At 42.9% G+C, this 23,099-nt stretch overlaps 2 protein-coding genes across 2 annotated transcripts in view; both read left to right on the forward strand.

Moving 5' to 3' along the window:
• The first annotated feature begins 2,049 nt into the window (after positions 1-2,049).
• On the forward strand, positions 2,050-3,323 carry LOC106585888 (radiation-inducible immediate-early gene IEX-1). Its single transcript, XM_014172607.1, has one exon. The coding sequence runs from the start codon at positions 2,321-2,323 to the stop codon at positions 2,726-2,728; it is 408 nt and encodes a 135-aa protein (XP_014028082.1). The 5' UTR covers positions 2,050-2,320; the 3' UTR covers positions 2,729-3,323.
• An 18,981-nt stretch (positions 3,324-22,304) lies between these two features.
• ier3 (immediate early response 3) overlaps positions 22,305-23,099 on the forward strand; it is a 1,277-nt gene continuing 482 nt past the window's right edge. Inside the window, exon 1 of the mRNA XM_014172635.2 lies at positions 22,305-23,099. This exon is cut by the window's right edge and continues 482 nt beyond it. Within this exon, the coding sequence (XP_014028110.1) occupies positions 22,369-22,992 (624 nt within the window). The 5' untranslated portion in view covers positions 22,305-22,368 and the 3' untranslated portion in view covers positions 22,993-23,099.

The following is a 23,099-nucleotide window of genomic DNA, read 5'->3' on the forward strand; positions in this document are numbered from 1 at the left end:
TTTTCTTATTTTTTTTTACTATTTTCTACATTGTAGAATAATAGTGAAGACATCAAAACTATGAAATAACACATATGGAATCATGTAGTAACCAAAAAAGTGTTAACAAATCTAAATATATTTCTTCAAAGTAGCCACCCTTTGCCTTGATGACAGCTTTGCACACTCTTGGCATTCTCTCAACCAGCTTCATGTGGTAGATACCAGTAATGCATTCCAATTAACAGGTGTGCCTTGTTAAATAGTGGAATTTCTTTCCTTCTTAATGCGTTTGAGCCAATCAGTTCTGTTGTTACAAGGTAGGGGGGAGGGTTCCAACCGCCGTGTCTTTCTGAGACGCAGAGTAGGTGAACGATGATCTCCGTATGTGTGGTTCCCACCATGAAGCATGGAAGAGGAAGTGTGATGGTGTGGGGGTGATTTGCTGGTGACTCTGTCTGTGACTTATTTAAAAATTAACCAGCATGGCAACCACAGCATCCTGCAGCAATACTTCATCCCATCTGGTTTGCACTTAATGGGACTATCATTTGTTTTTCAACAGGACAATGACAAAACACACCTACAGGCTGAGTAAGGGCTATTTGACCAAGAAAGAGAGTGATGGAGTGTTGCATCTGATGACCTGGCCTCCACAATCACCCGACCTCAACACAATTGAGGTTGTTTGGGATGAGTTGGACCGCAGAGTGACGGAAAAGCAGCCAACAAGTGCTCAGCACATGTGGGAACTCCTTCAAGACTGTTGAAAAAGCATTCCAGGTGAAGCTGGTTGAGAGAATGCCAAGAGTGTGCAAAGCATCATCAAGGGAAAAGGTGGCTGCTTTGAAGAATCTAAAATCTAAAATATATTTGAATTTCTTTAACACTTTTTGGGGTTTCTACATGATTCCATTTGAGTTATTTCATAGTTTTGATGTCTTCACTATTTTTCTACAATGTAGAAAATAGCACAAATAAAGAAAAAACCTTGAGTGGGTGTGTCCAAACTTTTGACTGGGACTGTACATATTTCAGTTGCAAATCTTTAAAATCATTTTTTTACAAATTATTGTTGTAGTCAAATGGAGGCAACTCAGCCATAAGTCTCTACACTATGTTACCACAGTATCTTCCATTTCCAGTCCATGTGTAATGATTTAAGTACAAACAGAGAGTAAAATAGAGGAATACAAAATTATAAGGGCTAGGGTTCTGAGAGCCTAAAAATGGAACCCAGAGTAGTTCCATAGCAAATTCAGTTGGTATGGCAATAAATCAGTTATCTTAAGAGGGCGGGGCGGGGATAGAGCAAGCCCCCCGCCCCCCCCAACACAAACAAAAACAAAGCAAGTGTAAATAGGCCAGACCACAAATGTTAATAACATACTAGTAAACATCCTGCCTTCCAAGAGCAAACATCTACAGTTCAGGACCTTTATTTTACAAACGCTTTCCTACTTGGTTTTCTACTTATTTTTCCAAATTCATTGTTCCTTTAATAAAGGGGTCAATCAGAATGATAGAAGAAATCACGATATATGAATCTTCTTCATACATGTATAATTATTATTATTATTATTATTTGACCCTGCTGGTCATCTATGAACATTTGAACATCTTGGCCATGTTCTGTTATAATCTCCACCCGGCACAGCCAGAAGAGGACTGGCCACCCCTCATAGCCTGGTTCCTCTCTAGGTTTCTTCCTAGGTTTTGGCCTTTCTAGGGAGTTTTTCCTAGCCACCGTGCTTCTACACCTGCATTGCTTGCTGTTTGGGGGTTTTAGGCTGGGTTTCTGTACAGCACATTGTGACATCAGCTGATGTAAGAAGGGCTTTATAAATACATTTGATTGATTGATTATAAAACGTAAAACATGTTATTAATTATAACAGCTTCTTATCACATAATTTATATCAGCCTCTGAGTCACCTAACCATTGGAATGCAGGTTAGGGTGTTTTTGCCTGTCTAAATATAGTTTAGGCGGGTTACCTGGCTGCAGGAGAACAGGCTACGCCCATTGTTCAACTACTTAAATACATTCTGTGGAAGACTACCAAGAGGAAAGGCACTAGTGCAGAAAGAGATGAAGAGGAGTCAGAGACATAAGGTGAAATACGGGAAGGTTTAACTGAAATGATAAAGATAATAATATAATAAACTGAGTCAAACTTTCTTCAGAGAAACGGGGTAAAACACTGTCAGTTTTACTTGAGAGAGTGATTGATTTTATTGCCGGAGAAAAAATAAGCGAGAGAGAGAGGACAGGCATAGCAAAACCCGACAGGCAGACAGAAGAGACCAACTCTACAACAGAGACCAGCTCTTGCTTCACAATGTGTGCCTCCAGTTCAGAGAGCCAAGCTACTTCCTGGCAAAGTCTTCCCGTCGGGCCCTTAGGAGCCTCTGCTGCAGCTGGGGGCACATACCGGCCGGCGTCTCTCCGGCCCCGAGGACGCAGGCCACCCAGGGTGCTCTACCCTCCCCTGGTGAGAAGAGTCCTGCCCCGGGAAGAGCCTGACTCCGCACGCCGCTGGCTGCTGCTCCTCTCGGCTCTGCTCTTTCTACAGATCTACACAGAGGAGTCATCCTGCGGCCCCCCTGAGCTCCAGCTGCACACCCCGGAGACCTCCCTGTCCACAAGCTTCCCCCAGGAGGGAGAGGGGATCACGGACATTGCCAGGCTGTGGGGAGGGCCCGAACGTGATTCAGCCCTTGAGGCTACAGTAGAGTGTGCAGTGTGACTGTAGAGTCAGTTCTGGATTGACTTGGCCTTCAGCAACTAAGACACAGGAAGTTTCTCTCACTCATACAATTTGCTCATTGAGCAGGATAAATCCAGTTGTTTCTCGTCTGGGCTGCAGCATTGACTCAGGGAGGTAATTTGATCCCCTCTCTTCGTCATCAGCCAATCAACACAAGGAAAAAATATCCTGAGTTGGTTTAGGAAGAGGGGAAGAGCTAGCTGTTAATGACTCATCCGCGTCAGAGGTAACCCCTCTCTGCCCCCAGAGAGAGAGTGAAAACACTGCCGGTCAGTCTCAGTCTCAGTCTCTCCACTGCGTGTGAAGATGAACATGCGTGTGCTCACTGCTCAGAGGCACCATGACGCTCACTTACAGACACTTTCACCGGTGGTTGTGATGATTCGCTTTCCTGGACATCTGGATTGCTGGTGAAATGTAGTTTTTTATCCTTACAACCTTTTAGTCGTGTAAGTGTTGAACGTAATACTTATGAATGTTCAACGTAATATTGTTGTTGTGATTTTCTTGAGTGGAGTTGATGATTAATTCTATGAATTTGATTTTGATATCTTATTAAAAAGATCAAGAAAAACTTTTGATGAGCTTGTCCCTCTTTGATATAAGATAGCAAATGAGACATGAATCAATCAAATAACAAAACATACCAATACACACTGATACTCAAACACACACAGAAACACACACACACACACTCCACAGCACTGACACCTACAGTACAAACCCCCCCACACACACACACACACACACACACACACGCACACACACACACACACACACACACACACACACACACACACACACACACACACACACACACACACACACACACACACACACACACACACACACCACAGCACTGACACCTACAGTACAAACCCACATACTGACACAGAAACACACCACACACACACACACACACACACACACACACACACACACCTCAACACTGACACATGTGCCCTGGGACTCATTAGGAAATTAAACCGATTATGCTTCCCAAATGGCACTTTGCGCCAATATAGTGCACTACTTTAGACCGTACTCCCAATATAGTGCACTACTTTAGACCCTAATCCCAATGAAGTGCACTACTTTAGACCCTACTCCCAATATAGTGCACTACTTTAGACCCTAATCCCAATAAAGTGCACTACTTTAGACCTTATTCCCAATATAGTGCACTACTTTAGACCTGAGCTCTGATGACAAGTAGTGCACTATATAGGGAATAGGGCACCATTTGGGATACACACAGAGAGAGGAATGATTCAGAAAGAGAGCAGGACTGTTGAAGAATCATTCCAGTGTCATGGCAGGGCGTTGGGGGAACCAGTACCAACCATTATCAACCAGTACTAATGAGTACCAACCAGTACAAACGAGTACCAACGAGAACCGACCAGTACCAACGAGTACCAAGCACTACCAACCAGTACCAACAAGTACCAACCAGTACCAACCATTACCACCAGTCCCAACCATTATCAACCAGTACCAACCAGTACCAACCAATATCAACAATTATCAACCAGAACCAACCAGTACCAACCATTATCATCCAGTTGAACCATTATCAACCAGTACCGACCAGTACCAACCAGTATCAACCATTATCAACCAGTACCAACCAGTACCAACCAGTACCAAACAGTATCAACCATTATCAACCAGTACCAAACAGTATCAACCATTATCAACCAGTACCAACCAGTACCAACCAGTACCAACCATTACCTCCAGTCCCAACCGTTATCAACCAGTACCAACCAGTACCGACCAATATCAACCATTATCAACCAGAACCAACCAGTACCAACCATTATCATCCAGTACCAACCAGTATCAACCAGTATCAACCAGTACCAACCAGTACAAACCAGTACCAACCAGTACAAACCAGTACCAACCATTATCAACCAGTACCAACCATTATCAACCAGTACCAACCAGTACCAACCATTATCAACCAGTATCAACCAGTATCAACCAGTACCAACCTGTATCAACCAGTACCAACCGGTATCAACCGGTATCAAACAGTACCAACCAGTATCAACCAGTACCAACCAGTATCAACCAGTACCAACCAGTACCAAACAGTATCAACCATTATCAACCAGTACCAACCAGTACCAACCAGTATCAACCAGTACCAACCAGTACCAAACAGTATCAACCATTATCAACCAGTACCAACCAGTATCAACCAGTACCAACCAGTACCAACCAGTACCAACCATTACCACCAGTCCCAACCGTTATCAACCAGTACCAACCAGTACCAACCAATATCAACCATTATCAACCAGTACCAACCAGTATCAATCAGTACCAACCAGTACAAACCAGTACCAAACAGTATCAACCAGTATCAACCAGTACCAACCAGTATCAACCAGTACCAACCAGTACCAACCAGTATCAACCATTAACACCAGTCCCAACCGTTGTCAACCAGTACCAACCAGTACCAACCAATATCAAGCATTATCAACCAGAACCAACCAGTACCAACCAATATCAACCATTATCAACCAGTACCAACCAGTATCAATCAGTACCAACCAGTACAAACCAGTACCAAACAGTATCAACCATTATCATCCAGTACCAACCAGTATCAACCATTATCAACCTGTCCCAACCAGCAACAACCAGTACCAGCCAGTACCAACCATTGTCAACCAGTATCAACCATTATCAACCAGTACCAACCAGCATTAAGCATTATCAACCAGTATCAACCAGTACCAACCAGTACCAACCAGTACCATCCATTATCAACCAGTACCAACCATTATCAACCAGTACCAACCAGCATCAACCATTGTCAACCAGTATCAACCATAATCAACCAGTACCAACCAACATCAACCATTATCAACCAGTATCAACCAGTACCAACCAGTATCAATCCGTACCAACCAGTACCAACCAGTACCAACCATTGTCAACCAGTATCAACCATTATCAACCAGTACCAACCAGTACCAACCATTGTCAACCAGTATCAAACATTATCCACCAGTACCAACCAGCATCAACCAGTACCAACCAGTACCAACCATTGTCAACCAGTATCAACCATTATCAACCAGTACCAACCAACATCAACTATTATCAACCAGTACCAACCAGTACCAAACAGTACCAACCATTATCAACCAGTACCAACCATTATCAACCAGTACCAACCAGTACCAACCATTGTCAACCAGTATCAACCATTATCAACCAGTACCAACCATTATCAACCAGTACCAACCAGTACCAACCAGTACCAAACAGTACCAACCATTGTCAACCAGTATCAACCATTATCAACCAGTAACAAACAGCATCATCCATTATCAACCATTATCAACCAGTACCAACCAGCATCAACCATTGTCAACCAGTATCAACCATAATCAACCAGTACCAACCAGCATCAACCATTATCAGCCAGTATCAACCAGTACCAACCAGTATCAACCAGTACCAACCATTATCAACCATTGTCAACCAGTATCAACCATTATCAACCAGTACCAACCATTGTCAACCGGTATCAACCATTATCAACCAGTACCAACCAGCATCAACCATTATCAACCAGTTTCAACCAGTACAAACCTGTATCAACCATGATCAACCAGTACCAACCATTATCAACCAGTACCAACCAGTACCAACCATTGTCAACCAGTATCAACCATTATCAACCATTTTCAACCAGTATCAACCATTATCAACCACTACCAACCAGCATCAACTATTATCAACCAGTACCAACCAGTACCAACCATTGTCAACCAGTATCAACCATTATCAACCAGTACCAACCAGCATCAACCAGTACCAACAGGTACCAACCATTTTCAACCAGTATCAACCATTATCAACCAGTAACCAACCAGCATCAACTATTATCAACCAGTACCAACCAGTACCAACCATTGTCAACCAGTATCAACCATTATCAACCAGTACCAACCAGCATCAACCATTATCAACCAGTACCAACCAGTACCAACCAGTACCAACCATTATCAACCAGTATCAACCATTATCAACCATTACCAACCAGTACCGATGAGTACCAACCATTATCAACCAGTACCAACCAGTATCAACCAGTACCAACCATTATCAACCATTGTCAACCAGTATCAACCATTATCAACCAGTACCAACCATTGTCAACCGGTATCAACCATTATCAACCAGTACCAACCAGCATCAACCATTATCAACCAGTTTCAACCAGTACAAACCTGTATCAACCATGATCAACCAGTACCAACCAGTACCAACCATTGTCAACCAGTACCAACCATTATCAACCAGTACCAACCAGTACCAACCATTGTCAACCAGTATCAACCATTATCAACCATTTTCAACCAGTATCAACCATTATCAACCAGTACCAACCAGCATCAACTATTATCAACCAGTACCAACCAGTACCAACCATTGTCAACCAGTATCAACCATTATCAACCAGTACCAACCAGCATCAACCAGTACCAACCAGTACCAACCATTTTCAACCAGTATCAACCATTATCAACCAGTAACCAACCAGCATCAACTATTATCAACCAGTACCAACCAGTACCAACCATTGTCAACCAGTATCAACCATTATCAACCAGTACCAACCAGCATCAACCATTATCAACCAGTACCAACCAGTACCAACCAGTACCAACCATTATCAACCAGTATCAACCATTATCAACCATTACCAACCAGTACCGATGAGTACCAACCATTATCAACCAGTACCAACCAGTACCAATGAGTACCAACCAGTATCAACCAGTACCAACCAGTACCAACCATTGTCAACCAGTATCAACCATTATCAACCATTTTCAACCAGTATCAACCATTATCAACCAGTACCAACCAGCATCAACCATTATCAACCAGTACCAACCAGTACCAACCAGTACCAACCATTATCAACCAGTATCAACCATTATCAACCATTACCAACCAGTACCGATGAGTACCAACCATTGTCAACCAGTACCAACCATTATCAACCAGTACCAACCAGTACCAACCATTGTCAACCAGTATCAACCATTATCAACCATTTTCAACCAGTATCAACCATTATCAACCAGTACCAACCAGCATCAACTATTATCAACCAGTACCAACCTGTACCAACCATTGTCAACCAGTATCAACCATTATCAACCAGTACCAACCAGCATCAACCAGTACCAACCAGTACCAACCATTTTCAACCAGTATCAACCATTATCAACCAGTAACCAACCAGCATCAACTATTATCAACCAGTACCAACCAGTACCAACCATTGTCAACCAGTATCAACCATTATCAACCAGTACCAACCAGCATCAACCATTATCAACCAGTACCAACCAGTACCAACCAGTACCAACCATTATCAACCAGTATCAACCATTATCAACCATTACCAACCAGTACCGATGAGTACCAACCATTATCAACCAGTACCAACCAGTACCAATGAGTACCAACCAGTATCAACCAGTACCAACCAGTACCAACGAGTACCAACCAATATCAACCAGTACCAACCAGTATCAACCAGGCCATATATGGCCTTATATATCAAAGAACGGGACATATATGATCATATATTTAAAACCCATATATAAACGTGACGTACATTTTAAATTATATGATCATATATTTAAATAAATTATATAAATCTCACAACCCCATACAAAAAATTCTAATATGGATATGTATTTTCATCACGGAAAATGTACTCAGAACATTCGTTTTTTTTTTTTTTCAATGCATTTATTGCTTTGAAATGTATTCCAGAATGTTTTTATTTTTTACATTTCATATATTTTAAAACAATACATGAATCTCACATGTAGGGATACATTATTTTCTAATTGCATTTAGTGTTAGGCGACCTTATGTCTACTTTTGTCATGTCCTGACCAGTATAAGGGGTTATTTGTTATTGTAGTTTGGTCAGGACGTGGCAGGGGGTGTTTGTTTTATGTGGTTCGGGGTCTGTTGGGATATGTATTTATGTAAGAGGGGTGTTTGTTTTATGTGTTCCGGGGTTTTGGGGTATTGTTCTATGTTTTGTATTTCTATGGATTTTCTATGTTGTGTATTTCTTTGTTGGCCTGGTATGGCTCTCAATCAGGAACAGCTGTACATCGTTGTTGCTGATTGGGAGTCATACTTAGGTAGCCCTGTTTTCACCTGTCTTTTGTGGGAAGTTGTTTTTGCACTGCTGTGTTTAGCCTGCAATACTGTGCGTTCGTTTTCTTGTTTTGTTATTTAAGTGTTCAATAAAAGTTAAAATGAGCACTCAACCCGCTGCGCCTTGGTCTACTCCGTACGACGACCGTTACAACTTTGTTGTTTCTTCTATCTACTGTAGATGATTCTTGCCATTTCATTTTGAGATTACACTGAAATGGAGTAAACCAGAGGTTCCCAAACTTTTTATAGTCCCGTACCTCTTCAAACATTCAACCTCCAGCTGCGTACCTCATCTAGCACCAGGGTCAGCGCACTCTCAAATGTGTTTTTTTGCCATCATTGTAAGCCTGCCACACAAACACTATATGATACATTTATTAAACATAAGAATGAGTGTGAGTTTTTGTCACAACCCGGCTCGTGGGAAGTGACAAAGAGCTCTTATAGGACCAGGGCACAAATAATAATAATAATCAATCATTTTACTCTTTATTTAACCATCTTACATATAAAACCTTATCTGTTCATGCTTGAAAGGATGCACATATCTCTGCAATGTTGGGTTGTATTGGAGAGAGTCTCAGTCTTAGATAATTTTCCACACACAGTCTGTGCCTGTATTTAGTTTTCATGCTAGTGAGGGCCGAAAATCCACTCTCACATACAGTTGAAGTCAGAAGTTTACATACACCTTAGCCAAATACATTTAAACTCAGTTTTTCACAATTCCTGACATTTAATCAGAGTAAAAATTCCCTGTCTTAGGTCAGTTAGGATCACCACTTCATTTTAAGAATGTGAAATGTCAGAATAATAGTAGAGAGAATGATTTATTTCAGCTTTTATTTCTTTCATCACATTCCCAGTGGGTGAGAAGTTTACATACACTCAATTAGTATTTGGTAGCATTGCCTTTAAATTGTTTAACTTGGGTCAAAGGTTTAGGGTAGCCTTCCACAAGTTTCCCACAATAAGTTGGGTGGATTTTGGCCCATTCCTCCTGACAGAGCTGGTGTAACTGAGTCAGGTTTGTAGGCCTCCTTGCTCGCACACGCTTTTTCAGTTCTGCCCAAAGATTTTCTACAGGATTGAGGTCAGGGCTTTGTGATGGCCACTCCAATACCTTGACTTTGTTGTCCTTAAGCCATTTTGCCACAACTTTGGAAGTATGCTTGGGGTCATTGTCCATTTGGAAGACCCATTTGCGACCAAGCTTTAATTCCTGACTGATGTCTTCAGATGTTGCTTTAATATATCCACATCATTTCCCTCCTCATGATGCCATCTATTTTGTTAAGTGCACCAGTCCCTCCTGCAGCAAAGCACCCCCACAACATGATGCTGCCACCCCTGTGCTTCACGTTGGGATGGTGTTCTTCGGCTTGCAAGCCTCCCCCTTTTTCCTCCAAACATAATGATGGTCATTATGGCCAAACAGTTCTATTTTTGTTTCATCAGACGAGTGGACATTTCTCCAAAAAGTATGATCTTTGTCCCCATGTGCAGTTGCAAACCACAGTTTGGCTTTTTTATGGCGGTTTTGGAGCAGTGGCTTTTCAGGTAATGTCAGTATAGGACTCGTTTTACTGTGGATATAGATACTTTTGTACCTGTTCCCTCCAGCATCTTCACAAGGTCTTTTGCTGTTGTTTTGGGATTGATTTGCAATTTTCGCACCAAAGTACGTTCATCTCTAGCAGACAGAATGCGTCTCCTTCCTGAGCGGCATGACGGCTGCGTGGTCCCATGGTGTTTATACTTGCATACTATTGTTTGTACAGATGAACGTGGTACCTTCAGGCGTTTGGAAATTGCTCCCAAGGATGAACCAAACTTGTGGAGGTCTACAATTTTTTTCTGAGGGCTTTGCTGATTTATTTTGATTTTCCCATGATGTCAAGCAAAGAGGCACTGAGTTTGAAGGTAGGCCTTGAAATACATCAACAGGTACACCTCCAATTGACTCAAATGATGTCAATTAGCCTATCAGAAGCTTCTAAAGCCATGACATAATTTTCTGGAATTTTTCAAGCTGTTTAAAGGCACAGTGAACTTAGTCTATGTAAACTTCTGACCCACTGGAATTGTGATACAGTGAGTTATAATTCAAATAATTTGTCTGTAAACAATTGTTGGAAAAATTACTTGTGTCATGCACAAAGTAGATGTCCTAACAGACTTGCCAAAAGTTTGCTAACAAGAAATTTGTGGATTGGTTGAAAAATGAGTTTTAATGACTCCAACCTAAGTGTATGTAAACTTCCGAGTTCAACTGTACATATATTTTTTAGAAATGAAGGCCTGATTCACGCAGTCTCCTCTGAACAGTTGATGTTGAGATGTGTCTGTTACTTGAACTCTGTGAAGCATTCATTTGGGCTGCAATTTCTGAGGCTGGTAACTCTAATGAACTTATCCTCTGCAGCAGAGGTAACTCGGTGTCTTACTTTCCTGTGGCGGTCCTCATGAGAGCCAGTTTCATCATAGCGCTTGATGGTTTTTGTGACTGCACATGAAGAAACTTTCAAAGTTCTTGACTTTTTCCGTATTGACTGACGTTCATGTCTTAAAGTAATGATGGACTGTCATTTCTCTTTGCTTATTTGAGCTGTTCTTGCCATAATATGGACTTGGTCTTTTACCAAATAGGGCTATCTTCTGTATACCACCCCTACTTTGTAACAACACAACTGATTGGCTCAAACGCATTAAGAAGGAAAGAAATTCCACTATTTAACAAGGCACACCTGTTAATTGGAATGCTTTCTTGGTATCTACCACATGAAGCTGGTTGAAAGAATGCCAAGAGTGTGCAAAGCTGTCATCAAGGCAAAGGGTGGCTATTTTGAAGAAATATATTTAGATTTGGTAACACTTTTTTGGTTACTACATGCTTCGTTATGTGTTATTTCATAGTTTTGATGTCTACAATGTAGAAAATAGTGTGTCCAAACTTTTGACTGGTACTGTATATGTGACATATATGTAGCTATAAAACATATAAGTAATACACATATATTACTTTTCAGTATGGGACCAACCAGAACCAACCAGTATTAATCAGTACTCTACACACCTTTGCGCAACAACCTGAGAACTACCTGAGCTCATACAGTATGACTCTTTCAACACACCCTGCAAAACGAGCCAGGATCACCCACCCACCCACACACACTGTACACTAATCACACTGCAAATAAAAGTGGCATTGATGAGGTCATTGTGTTTACACATAATATATACACTAAGACACTAGGTCACCTTTACAAGCATGACACAATCTTTCAACTCATGTCCTAATTTGTTAACCTTCCTGTCAGACAGAGTGTCACACACCCCACCCTCAGTGACTCTGACATCGGGTCTGTGACATTGCCTGCAAGTGCTCCTCTCTCACTTGTCATTGCACAGTAATCCTCTCAACAGGTGTACTGTTCTAAATAGGGTTGCAAAAATACTTTTTCCAGAAATCCTGGTTGGAGGATTCTGGATTTCCTGCTGATTCCGCCTTGATTCCAGGAATCTTGGGAATTAGGTGAAAGTTACATGAGTTTTTCAACCCTAGTTCTAAATGAAATATTCTGATGATCTGGTTCACAGCTTCAATACGAGTGTGTTCCTCTGTCACTGTAAGGGCTACGGTTAACATTACCATCATCATTAACATCTCAGTCATCTACTTCCTGGCTTAGTACATTGTTTGTGTATTTATTCCATGGCAACGGTGTAGCATTGTAGCACCTGTAGCATTGGGATGACTGCAGGACAAATAATGACTGCGTCTCAGTGCAGCTCGAATCAATCAAATTGGTGACAAAAGACACTGAAATAAGACACTGCAGTCCCAGGTAATAATGTCATTTTAGGAGGAAAAGACTGAGATGGAAGCTATATACTGTAAGCCTGCGATTTTGGCCAACATGTCTTTATGTCTAGGTATGCAAGTGCGTAGGTATAAAAACGAGTACCTTTGTGCACTTGACTATGGTAAACAACAGCTAAACGTCACGCCTGTCAGTCAAACTTTGAGCAGTGACGTCCTCTTTATTGTTGCTTGAAGGTCAAAGTTGATAATCCTGGCCTTGAGAAAACATCCTATCTCTTTGTTGCGCTAGGTTCTTATGAAAACAATTTGTTGAAATAACTTAAATAACCACGATGGCTAAATATAGATGGGGTTATTTCAAGTTATTGGAGCTATGCCAGCTTATTATGATGACTAAGCACCCTGCATACCATTCCAACAGTTTGGGTCCTGATAGGACAGACACCCTGCATACCATTCCAACAGTTTGGGTCCTGATAGGACAGACACCCTGTATACCATTCCAACAGTTTGGGTCCTGATAGGACAGACACCCTGTATACCATTCCAACAGTTTGGGTCCTGATAGGACAGACACCCTGTATACCATTCCAACAGTTTGGGTCCTGATAGGACAGACACCCTGTATACCATTCCAACAGTTTGGGTCCTGATAGGACAGACACCCTGTATACCATTCCAACAGTTTGGGTCCTGATAGGACAGACACCCTGTATACCATTCCAACAGTTTGGGTCCTGATAGGACAGACACCCTGTATACCATTCCAACAGTTTGGGTCCTGATAGGACAGACACCCTGTATACCATTCCAACAGTTTGGGTCCTGATAGGACAGACACCCTGTATACCATTCCAACAGTTTGGGTCCTGATAGGACAGACACCCTGTATACCATTCCAACAGTTTGGGTCCTGATAGGACAGACACCCTGTATACCATTCCAACAGTTTGGGTCCTGATAGGACAGACACCCTGTATACCATTCCAACAGTTTGGGTCCTGATAGGACAGACACCCTGTATACCATTCCAACAGTTTGGGTCCTGATAGGACAGACACCCTGTATACCATTCCAACAGTTTGGGTCCTGATAGGACAGACACCCTGCATACCATTCCAACAGTTTGGGTCCTGATAGGACAGACACCCTGCATACCATTCCAACAGTTTGGGTCCTGATAGGACAGACACCCTGCATACCATTCCAACAGTTTGGGTCCTGATAGGACAGACACCCTGCATACCATTCCAACAGTTTGGGTCCTGATAGGACAGACACCCTGTATACCATTCCAACAGTTTGGGTCCTGATAGGACAGACACCCTGTATACCATTCCAACAGTTTGGGTCCTGATAGGACAGACACCCTGTATACCATTCCAACAGTTTGGGTCCTGATAGGACAGACACCCTGTATACCATTCCAACAGTTTGGGTCCTGATAGGACAGACACCCTGTATACCATTCCAACAGTTTGGGTCCTGATAGAACAGACACCCTGTATACCATTCCAACAGTTTGGGTCCTGATAGGACAGACACCCTGCATACCATTCCAACAGTTTGGGTCCTGATAGGACAGACACCCTGTATACCATTCCAACAGTTTGGGTCCTGATAGAACAGACACCCTGTATACCATTCCAACAGTTTGGGTCCTGATAGGACAGACACCCTGTATACCATTCCAACAGTTTGGGTCCTGATAGAACAGACACCCTGTATACCATTCCAACAGTTTGGGTCCTGATAGGACAGACACCCTGTATACCATTCCAACAGTTTGGGTCCTGATAGGACAGACACCCTGTATACCATTCCAACAGTTTGGGTCCTGATAGGACAGACACCCTGTATACCATTCCAACAGTTTGGGTCCTGATAGGACAGACACCCTGTATACCATTCCAACAGTTTGGGTCCTGATAGGACAGACACCCTGTATACCATTCCAACAGTTTGGGTCCTGATAGGACAGACACCCTGTATACCATTCCAACAGTTTGGGTCCTGATAGGACAGACACCCTGTATACCATTCCAACAGTTTGGGTCCTGATAGGACAGACACCCTGTATACCATTCCAACAGTTTGGGTCCTGATAGGACAGACACCCTGTATACCATTCCAACAGTTTGGGTCCTGATAGGACAGACACCCTGTATACCATTCCAACAGTTTGGGTCCTGATAGGACAGACACCCTGTATACCATTCCAACAGTTTGGGTCCTGATAGAACAGACACCCTGTATCCTGGACACTGATAGGACAGACACCCTGTATCCTGGACACTGATAGGACAGACACCCTGTATCCTGGACACTGATAGGACAGACACCCTGTATCCTGGACACTGATAGGACAGACACCCTGTATCCTGGACACTGATAGAACAGACACCCTGTATCCTGGACACTGATAGGACAGACACCCTGTATCCTGGACACTGATAGGACAGACACCCTGTATCCTGGACATTGATAGGACAGACATCCTGTATCCGGGACACTGATAGGACAAACACCCTGTATCCTGGACACTGATAGGACAGACACCTTGTATCCTGATCACTGATAGGACAGACACCCTTTATCCTGGACACTGCAGCTTAAAGGACACCATGTTGGCTTCATACTAAATGATCCCGGGACGGACTTGGACCACCAGGTGACGGACTGGGACCACCAGGGATGGACTGGGACCACCAGGTAACAGACTGGGACCACCAGGTGACGGACTGGGTGACTGGGACCACCATGTGACAGACTGGGACCACCAGGTGACGGACTGGGACCACCAGGGATGGACTGGGACCACCAGGTAACAGACTGGGACCACCAGGTGACGGACTGGGTGACTGGGACCACCATGTGACAGACTGGGACCACCAGGTGACGGACTGGGACCACCATGTGACAGACTGGGACCAGAAATCGGCCAAGGAATTTGTAAAACTCCTCAAGGCCCATTGTTTTCTTTGAGACCCCCATTACTAGCCAAATAATGATCATTCTGCTCAAGAACCCCAATGTAGACAGGGTCACTGGGATACAGATGGACAGCACATCTGGGATGTTCCCTATAGCCAATCAGTTTCTGCAATGACCCCAATGCAGTACTTTACAAAAGATGTAAAACAACACGAGTCTTGTTCCACGGGTAAGCCAATGCTCCTACCACTGTCTCCCCCAAGCATCTTCGACCGGTGTTCTGACTTACTGTCCTGCATACTGCTTGTATCCACAGCACTAACTTGTGAGTTGGTGATTTCCTGGTCCTTTAGTACAGAGCAGCCAGGATCCTTACAGTTAGGAAGTCCTACGTTTTCTCTCTGTTTATACTGGTGCATGTGTGATCAAGTCTGTTGCTTGTGTGTTTGCCATTTCACTGGAGGAGCTTGGTTTCGGGAGGCGGTGTGTGGGTTGTGTTTTCAAACCCATTTTTAGCTCACAACAAGCTTGTAGCATGGCTAATACTAGACAGAAATACGCTGTAAAGTTCAATGTAGAAGAGGAATACGTATCAAGCACTGTACTCCATGAACTACTGGATCAACACTACCCTCCATGAACTACTGGATCAACACTACCCTCTATGAACTACTGGATCAACACTACCCTCCATGAACTACTGGACCAACACTACCCTCCATGAACTACTGGATCAACACTACCCTCCATGAACTACTGGACCAACACTACCCTCCATGAACTACTGGATCAACACTACACTCCATGAACTACTGGATCAACACTACACTCTATGAACTACTGGATCAACACTACCCTCTATGAACTACTGGATCAACACTACCCTCTATGAACTACTGGATCAACACTACCCTCCATGAACTACTGGATCAACACTACCCTCCATGAACTACTGGACCAACACTACCCTCCATGAACTACTGGATCAACACTACCCTCTATGAACTACTGGATCAACACTACCCTCCATGAACTACTAGATCAACACTACCCTCCATGAACTACTGGACCAACACTACACTCCATGAACTACTAGATCAACAAAAACTTGAAGTTCTTCCTTCAACTCTTTATGGATTCTACCAACAGAAAGGTTGATGATCTATTTAAGAATGTAATGGAATTTAAACACAGTTTGGAGTTTACGCAGGTGGAGGTGGAGGAGCTAAAGTCACCGGCCAGACCGCATTCAAAACCATGTCTGAGGATTTTGCAATTTTCCAAAAAACACTTGACAAGCACTATTCCTAAGGAGAATAACTCAAAAACTAATTGAGATGGAGAGGGCGCATAAAAATGTGCACTTTCTTCCCTGATGGACGGCCCAGATCTATAGTGGTGAAACTGCTCAGGTTCAAAAACGAGGAGGAGATTTTCAGGAGAGCCAAGTGCCTGAAGGGAATCAAAATCTTCATCAATGAAGACTTCTCCAAAAAGGTATGCCTCAAAAGAAAGGAACTGATGCCACGACTAATTGAAGAATGAAAAAAAGGCAACGTCGCATACCTGAAGTATGATCAGCTGGTCGTTCACCCCCCTCTCGTAGGCCTATTACAAGTGACTCCGCTATAGTCCACTGATTTGACGCAAACGCACACACACCCACACACACCCACACATACACACACATACACCCACCCACACATACACACACATACACTACAAGACCAAAAGTATGTAGACACCTGCTCGTCCAACATCTCATTCCAAAATAATAGGCATATAACAGCCTCCACTCTTCTGGGAAGGCTTTCCACTAGATGTTGGAACATTGCTGCGGGGACTTGCTTCCATTCAGCAACAAGAGCATTAGTGAGGTCAGGCACTGATGTTTGGCAATTAGGACTGCCTCGCAGTCGGCGTTCCAATTCATCCCAAAGGTGTTAGATGGAGTTGAAGTCAGGGCTCTGTGCAGGCCAGTCAAGTTCTTTCACAACAATCTCGACAAATCATTTCTGTATGGACCTCGCTTTGTAAATGGGGGCATTGTCATGCTGAAACAGGAAAGGGCCATCCCCAAACTGTTGCCACAGAATTGGAAGCACAGAATCATCTAGAATGTCATTGTATGCTGTAGAGTTAATATTTCCCTTCACTGGAACTAAGGGACCTAGACCGAACCATGAAAAACAGCCCCAGACCATTATTCTTTCTCCATCAAACTTTACAGTTGGCACTATGCAATTGGGCAACCCCAATTCGTCCATCGGACTGCCGGAAGGTGAAGCATGATTCATCACAAACTGACTTGTTGGAAAGGTGGCATCCTTTCACGGTGCTACGTTGAAAGTCACTGAGCTCTTCAGTAAGGCCATTCTACTACCAATGTTTGTCCATTGAGATTGCATAGCTGTGTGCTACATTTTATACACCTGTCAGCAACTGGTGTGGCTGAAATACTTTTGAGTATACAGTACCAGTCAAAAGTTTGGACACACCTACTCATTCCAGGGTTTTTCTTTATTTTTACTATTTTCTACATTTGTGTTTAGCTGAGATATTCTACCTAGTGCTGCCCCCTGGTCATAGTGAAATTTACTGCAGTGGGGTTCACTGCTGCAGTGCACGTACTCCCCTGGTTGTCATGGCTCTCAGCCAATCCCAGTCATTATCTCACAACAATGACCCATATCCCTCCATAACCACTGGGATTCCTGGCAGTGATTTCATTGGTGCGACTTGTCAAAGCCAATTTATTGACATTGGCCAATGCGTGTGCATTAGCCGGCCAAGGTCTCTCTGTCAGGCCATTTCAGTGTAAAACAACAGTCAACAATACATCAAACAGATGGTTTCTGACAATGGCTTTGTAGTGGAGGCCTTGTAAAAATCCAATAACATTGAAACTATATGACAACAAGTAAAGGTCTTACTTTTATCACGACTTATAGGTTGAGAGAACACCATGTGTAAGATGGAGGGCTGGGTAGCTGGACAAGAGAACATCATGTGTAAGATGGAGGGCTGGGTAGCTGGACAAGAGAACATCATGTGTAAGATGGAGGGCTGGGTAGCTGGACAAGAGAACATCATGTGTAAGATGGAGGGCTGCGTAGCTGGACAAGAGAACATCATGTGTAAGATGGAGGGCTGGGCGGCTGGACAAGAGAACATCATGTGTAAGATGGAGGGCTGGGTAGCTGGACAAGAGAACATCATGTGTAAGATGGAGGGCTGGGTGGCTGGACAAGAGAACATCATGTGTAAGATGGAGGGCTGGGCGGCTGGACAAGAGAACATCATGTGTAAGATGGAGGGCTGGGCAGCTGGACAAGAGAACATCATGTGTAAGATGGAGGGCTGGGTAGCTGGACAAGAGAACATCATGTGTAAGATGGAGGGCTGGGCGGCTGGACAAGAGAACATCATGTGTAAGATGGAGGGCTGGGCAGCTGGACAAGAGAACATCATGTGTAAGATGGAGGGCTGGGCGGCTGGACACCATTTCAGAATATTGAACAAGTTGAGTTTCCATATTTAGCACAGTAGAATGGCCAGTCAGTGATGAGTCTATCTAAAGTCAACATTATCATGCCTGAGCCTGGGTTTGCCAACCATTGGGCAGACAGACATGGTTCACAACCATGTGTATATGCCGTCGTGTGTGTGTGATGTGTGTTATTTTAAAGTGCTGACGCATGCCTTGTGAACGTTCGACTCGTCTCAGTGTAAATATCTCACACCTCGGCCAAGAATGCCAGCCCCTTGGTTTCACCCCTGGGTGGCATTCCTATTCCTGCTGTTCAATACCGAAAATGGAGTGACAGACAGACTGTGAGAAACACAGCTTCCAGACACGTCCCACTTTCTCACCTCCTATCAGACGGAGCTGATGATGTCAGAGGAGGCTGAGTGAATGATTCCGCTAACTCTTACTGTAACATGTGGAAATGTATTGTAACTCACACTAATACTACATTGAATAATAGTTTCTTGGTTTGAGGATGTATATTTCGTTTTTCCTTTCGCTTATTTATCTCAGCTGTCACAGTTACTTTCTCCTCTCCATTAATACTTGTCTAGTTTGACTTATGCTCTGTTCCTACTGTTAAAGTATAGCTCCGGGGATGAAGTGTCCATCATCAGCTATCCATAATCTATTTCTTAAGGCATGTTACGAATTACAATTCGTATGATATGTTACGAATTGCAATTCGTACAATAACTTACGTATTTGCAATACATATGAAATGTTACAAATTCAAATTTGTTGTGATTAACCATACCAAATGTAACATATTGTAATAATTTCAGTGTCCCGGATTTTTGAGTTTGAGTTTATTTTATTTTTACAGGGACAGTGCACATTAATCAACGTTTCAGTAAAAGTGACGGTTTTAGCCAACCGGCTAATTTTCAACCGCAGTCCCTGGGCAGGTTATTAAAAACAATTACAATGCAAACAATCATTGAACAGTGAGCACACGCAGAGCAACATAGGACAAGCAAGACGTAGCATACAGACAGAGCAACATAGGACAAGCAAGACATAGCATACAGACAGAGCAACATAGCACAAAAAGCAACAAGACAAAATACATAAAAGCAACAAAGTGTTTCCACACCTCACAAGCTACAGACAACAGACAACATGGAAAGCAACAATACACAGCTAGGGATTATGGTCACAAATCTGATTGGTCTTTAGCAATGTCTTTATGTTTTTGGTGAACGTGTGATATGTGGTGCAGTTATGTGTGTCTGATGGCAGTGTATTCCAGACATGGGAAGCTCTCACAGAGAAAGCAGATTGACTAAAGGTGCTTTTCCATAAGGGAACTATACAGTCACCTCTCATGGCAGACCTTGTGGATCTGCTGCCATATGTTTGGGTTTTCTGTTTAACAAAAATACTGAGTGGAGGGGGAGCCAGGCCATTTAGGATCTTGAATACAAGACATGCGTAGGTGTATTGCACAAGATTTTCCCAACTCAGGAGCTCATGCTTTCTGAGGATGTAACAGTGATGATGGCTATTGGGCTTCCTATCAAGCACTTTGAGAGCCTGTTTGTAGACAGACTGAACGGGTTTTAATGTTGTACAGTAAGCTTGGGCCCAACTAGTCAAGCAGTATGTTAAGTGGGGAAGTATCATACATTTGAAATACAGTTTTGCTACCTCAGTAGTCAAACAATTTCGTATAAATCGGAAATGAGCTAGGTTGAATTTGGGTTATTTGAATTGCCTTTTTCACCTGCTTTTTAAAAGAGAGATTGGAATCAAGTATGATGCCAAGATACTTAAAATCAGATACCACCTAGAGCTTCTCCCCTGACACACAGACATACTATTTTGCTTACTATGTTACATCTAGTCCACCGTATGAGATCAGCCTGCCATTAGTGGGGGAAATCCAAAACTGACCCAAGATCAGCGTCTATGGGTAACTTCACCCTACCCCCTGAAATGTACCAACTTGCCTTTGTACTGAACTACTCAATCCAGCTTTGAAATTGTTATTCATTCAAAATGATCTTGAAATCGTCTGGACAGCCAAGGAGATCTACACTGCAGACCATGCTGGTCTTTCAACGGGTCCTTATCTTCTTAATTAGATACAACATTATTCAGCTAGGAATACTTTTAGGGCTGAAATAAAAAAACGTTGTTTTTCCCATGTTTGCACAGTGTAACTAACTTTAACATACTTATTCAGAAAGAGTGATTCAAGTGAAGGGTGTTCTCACAGTGAAGGGTGTAGCTACTTACAGTCTGACATAGTAAAATAACATTTTGTGAATATTTTCTAGAGTCAAAACCCACTATCATACACATTGTGTTCTGAAAGAGAGACACGGGAATGTATTAGAGCAGCAGGGCAGATTAGCTGTCTACTTCAGTTGAGTTGCCAATACTGAGTTGCACTGTGTCCAAGTCCCCATTTTCTTACCTTATTAATTAAAGCACATTTCATTCACTATTCTATATAGAACCTTAAAGGGGATGCCATATAGGAAGGTGATTCTATGAATTAGTGCGTGGGGGATGTTAACAGATCATACCTAAATTCTCCATTATTAAACAAAGTTGTGTGTGGTTTTAATTACATATTTTACAGGTCATCCAATAGTAATTGTATTATTATTAATGTTATTATTATTGTTGTTGTTGTTGTTGTTGCTATTAGTCTGTTATTGTCATTACCATTCGTCTATTATATTGCTCTGACCATGGTTACTATCCATCGCTGTCCATTTGCTTGATCAACTATAGCTACATTTAAAAACCTTTATCAACACAAATTATGGGACCTAAAAAAAAAAAAAACATCTACATGTAGCTATTGATAATATTTGCTGACTTGAAATAATTACGCATGGCATGTTTTTGGAGAGAACAACACGAACTATAGGTATATACAATATTAAAATACAGAAAACGATTTAAATTGTACTTTTCTCCTTGAGCAATGTGAGAGCAGTGGCTCACACGTTGGGTGTGGCTTCTATCCGTATGGGCGTATCTAAAAAGTAGTTAAAACTAGAATAGGCTATATAAACCTGTGCGCCACGGATAGAAAAATCATTCAACGAACTACAACTACACGAGAAGAGAACTCGAGAAACAAGAAAGATGTATACACGATCAAATAGTTTGGTATTGTCAATTCCGACAAATAATTATCAAGGACAGTTCGCTTACAGGGCGATGCCGCGGAGCAAAGAGCCAGAAATCTTCACATTTGAGCGGATCCCAGCTCAAGAGCCACAGCGCTATACAGCAGTGCGCCAGCGAAGGAAGAACACCCGGGTACAGTACCCAGCCAATGTCCGAAAATACCTTCCACCAGCCGAGAAGAGCGCTGCCAAGCGCTGGCTCGTTGCTCTGTGCCTGATACTGTTCCTGCAGATCTACACCGAGGATGCTTGCATCGAGACACCGATCAGCGCCGAGAGCCTTGCAGTCGAGGTACACGACGAGGCGTCCTATGCGCATTACAAGGTACTACCATTCCAGTCAGCAGAGGAGCAGGCGCGTCAACTCACAGACGATGTCTCCATCGAGCTCTCTTCTGTCAACTATCAAGATCAAGTTGTTGGTGAGCAGAGTGACAACATCTGGAGCAAGCTGGTCAATACGACGTGTCCCTGCTGGGATGGTGAGATGAATCGCATGAACAGGCAGAGCACAAGGAACGGCTACGTCGTAGCCTTCCTCTACCCGGCAGTTTATCACAGACTGGGATCCGAGAATTAAAAGAACTGAACAGTTTTTTCCCAGCTAATGACTTGACATTAAGACGGAGCCTGGTTCAATGGCTTTGGTTTCGAGAAAAGGTGTCGAGCTGCCTCGTACCTGGGCGC

Source organism: Salmo salar, chromosome ssa24, assembly GCF_905237065.1.
Source record: "Salmo salar chromosome ssa24, Ssal_v3.1, whole genome shotgun sequence".
In the NCBI taxonomy this organism is placed as follows: domain Eukaryota; kingdom Metazoa; phylum Chordata; class Actinopteri; order Salmoniformes; family Salmonidae; genus Salmo; species Salmo salar.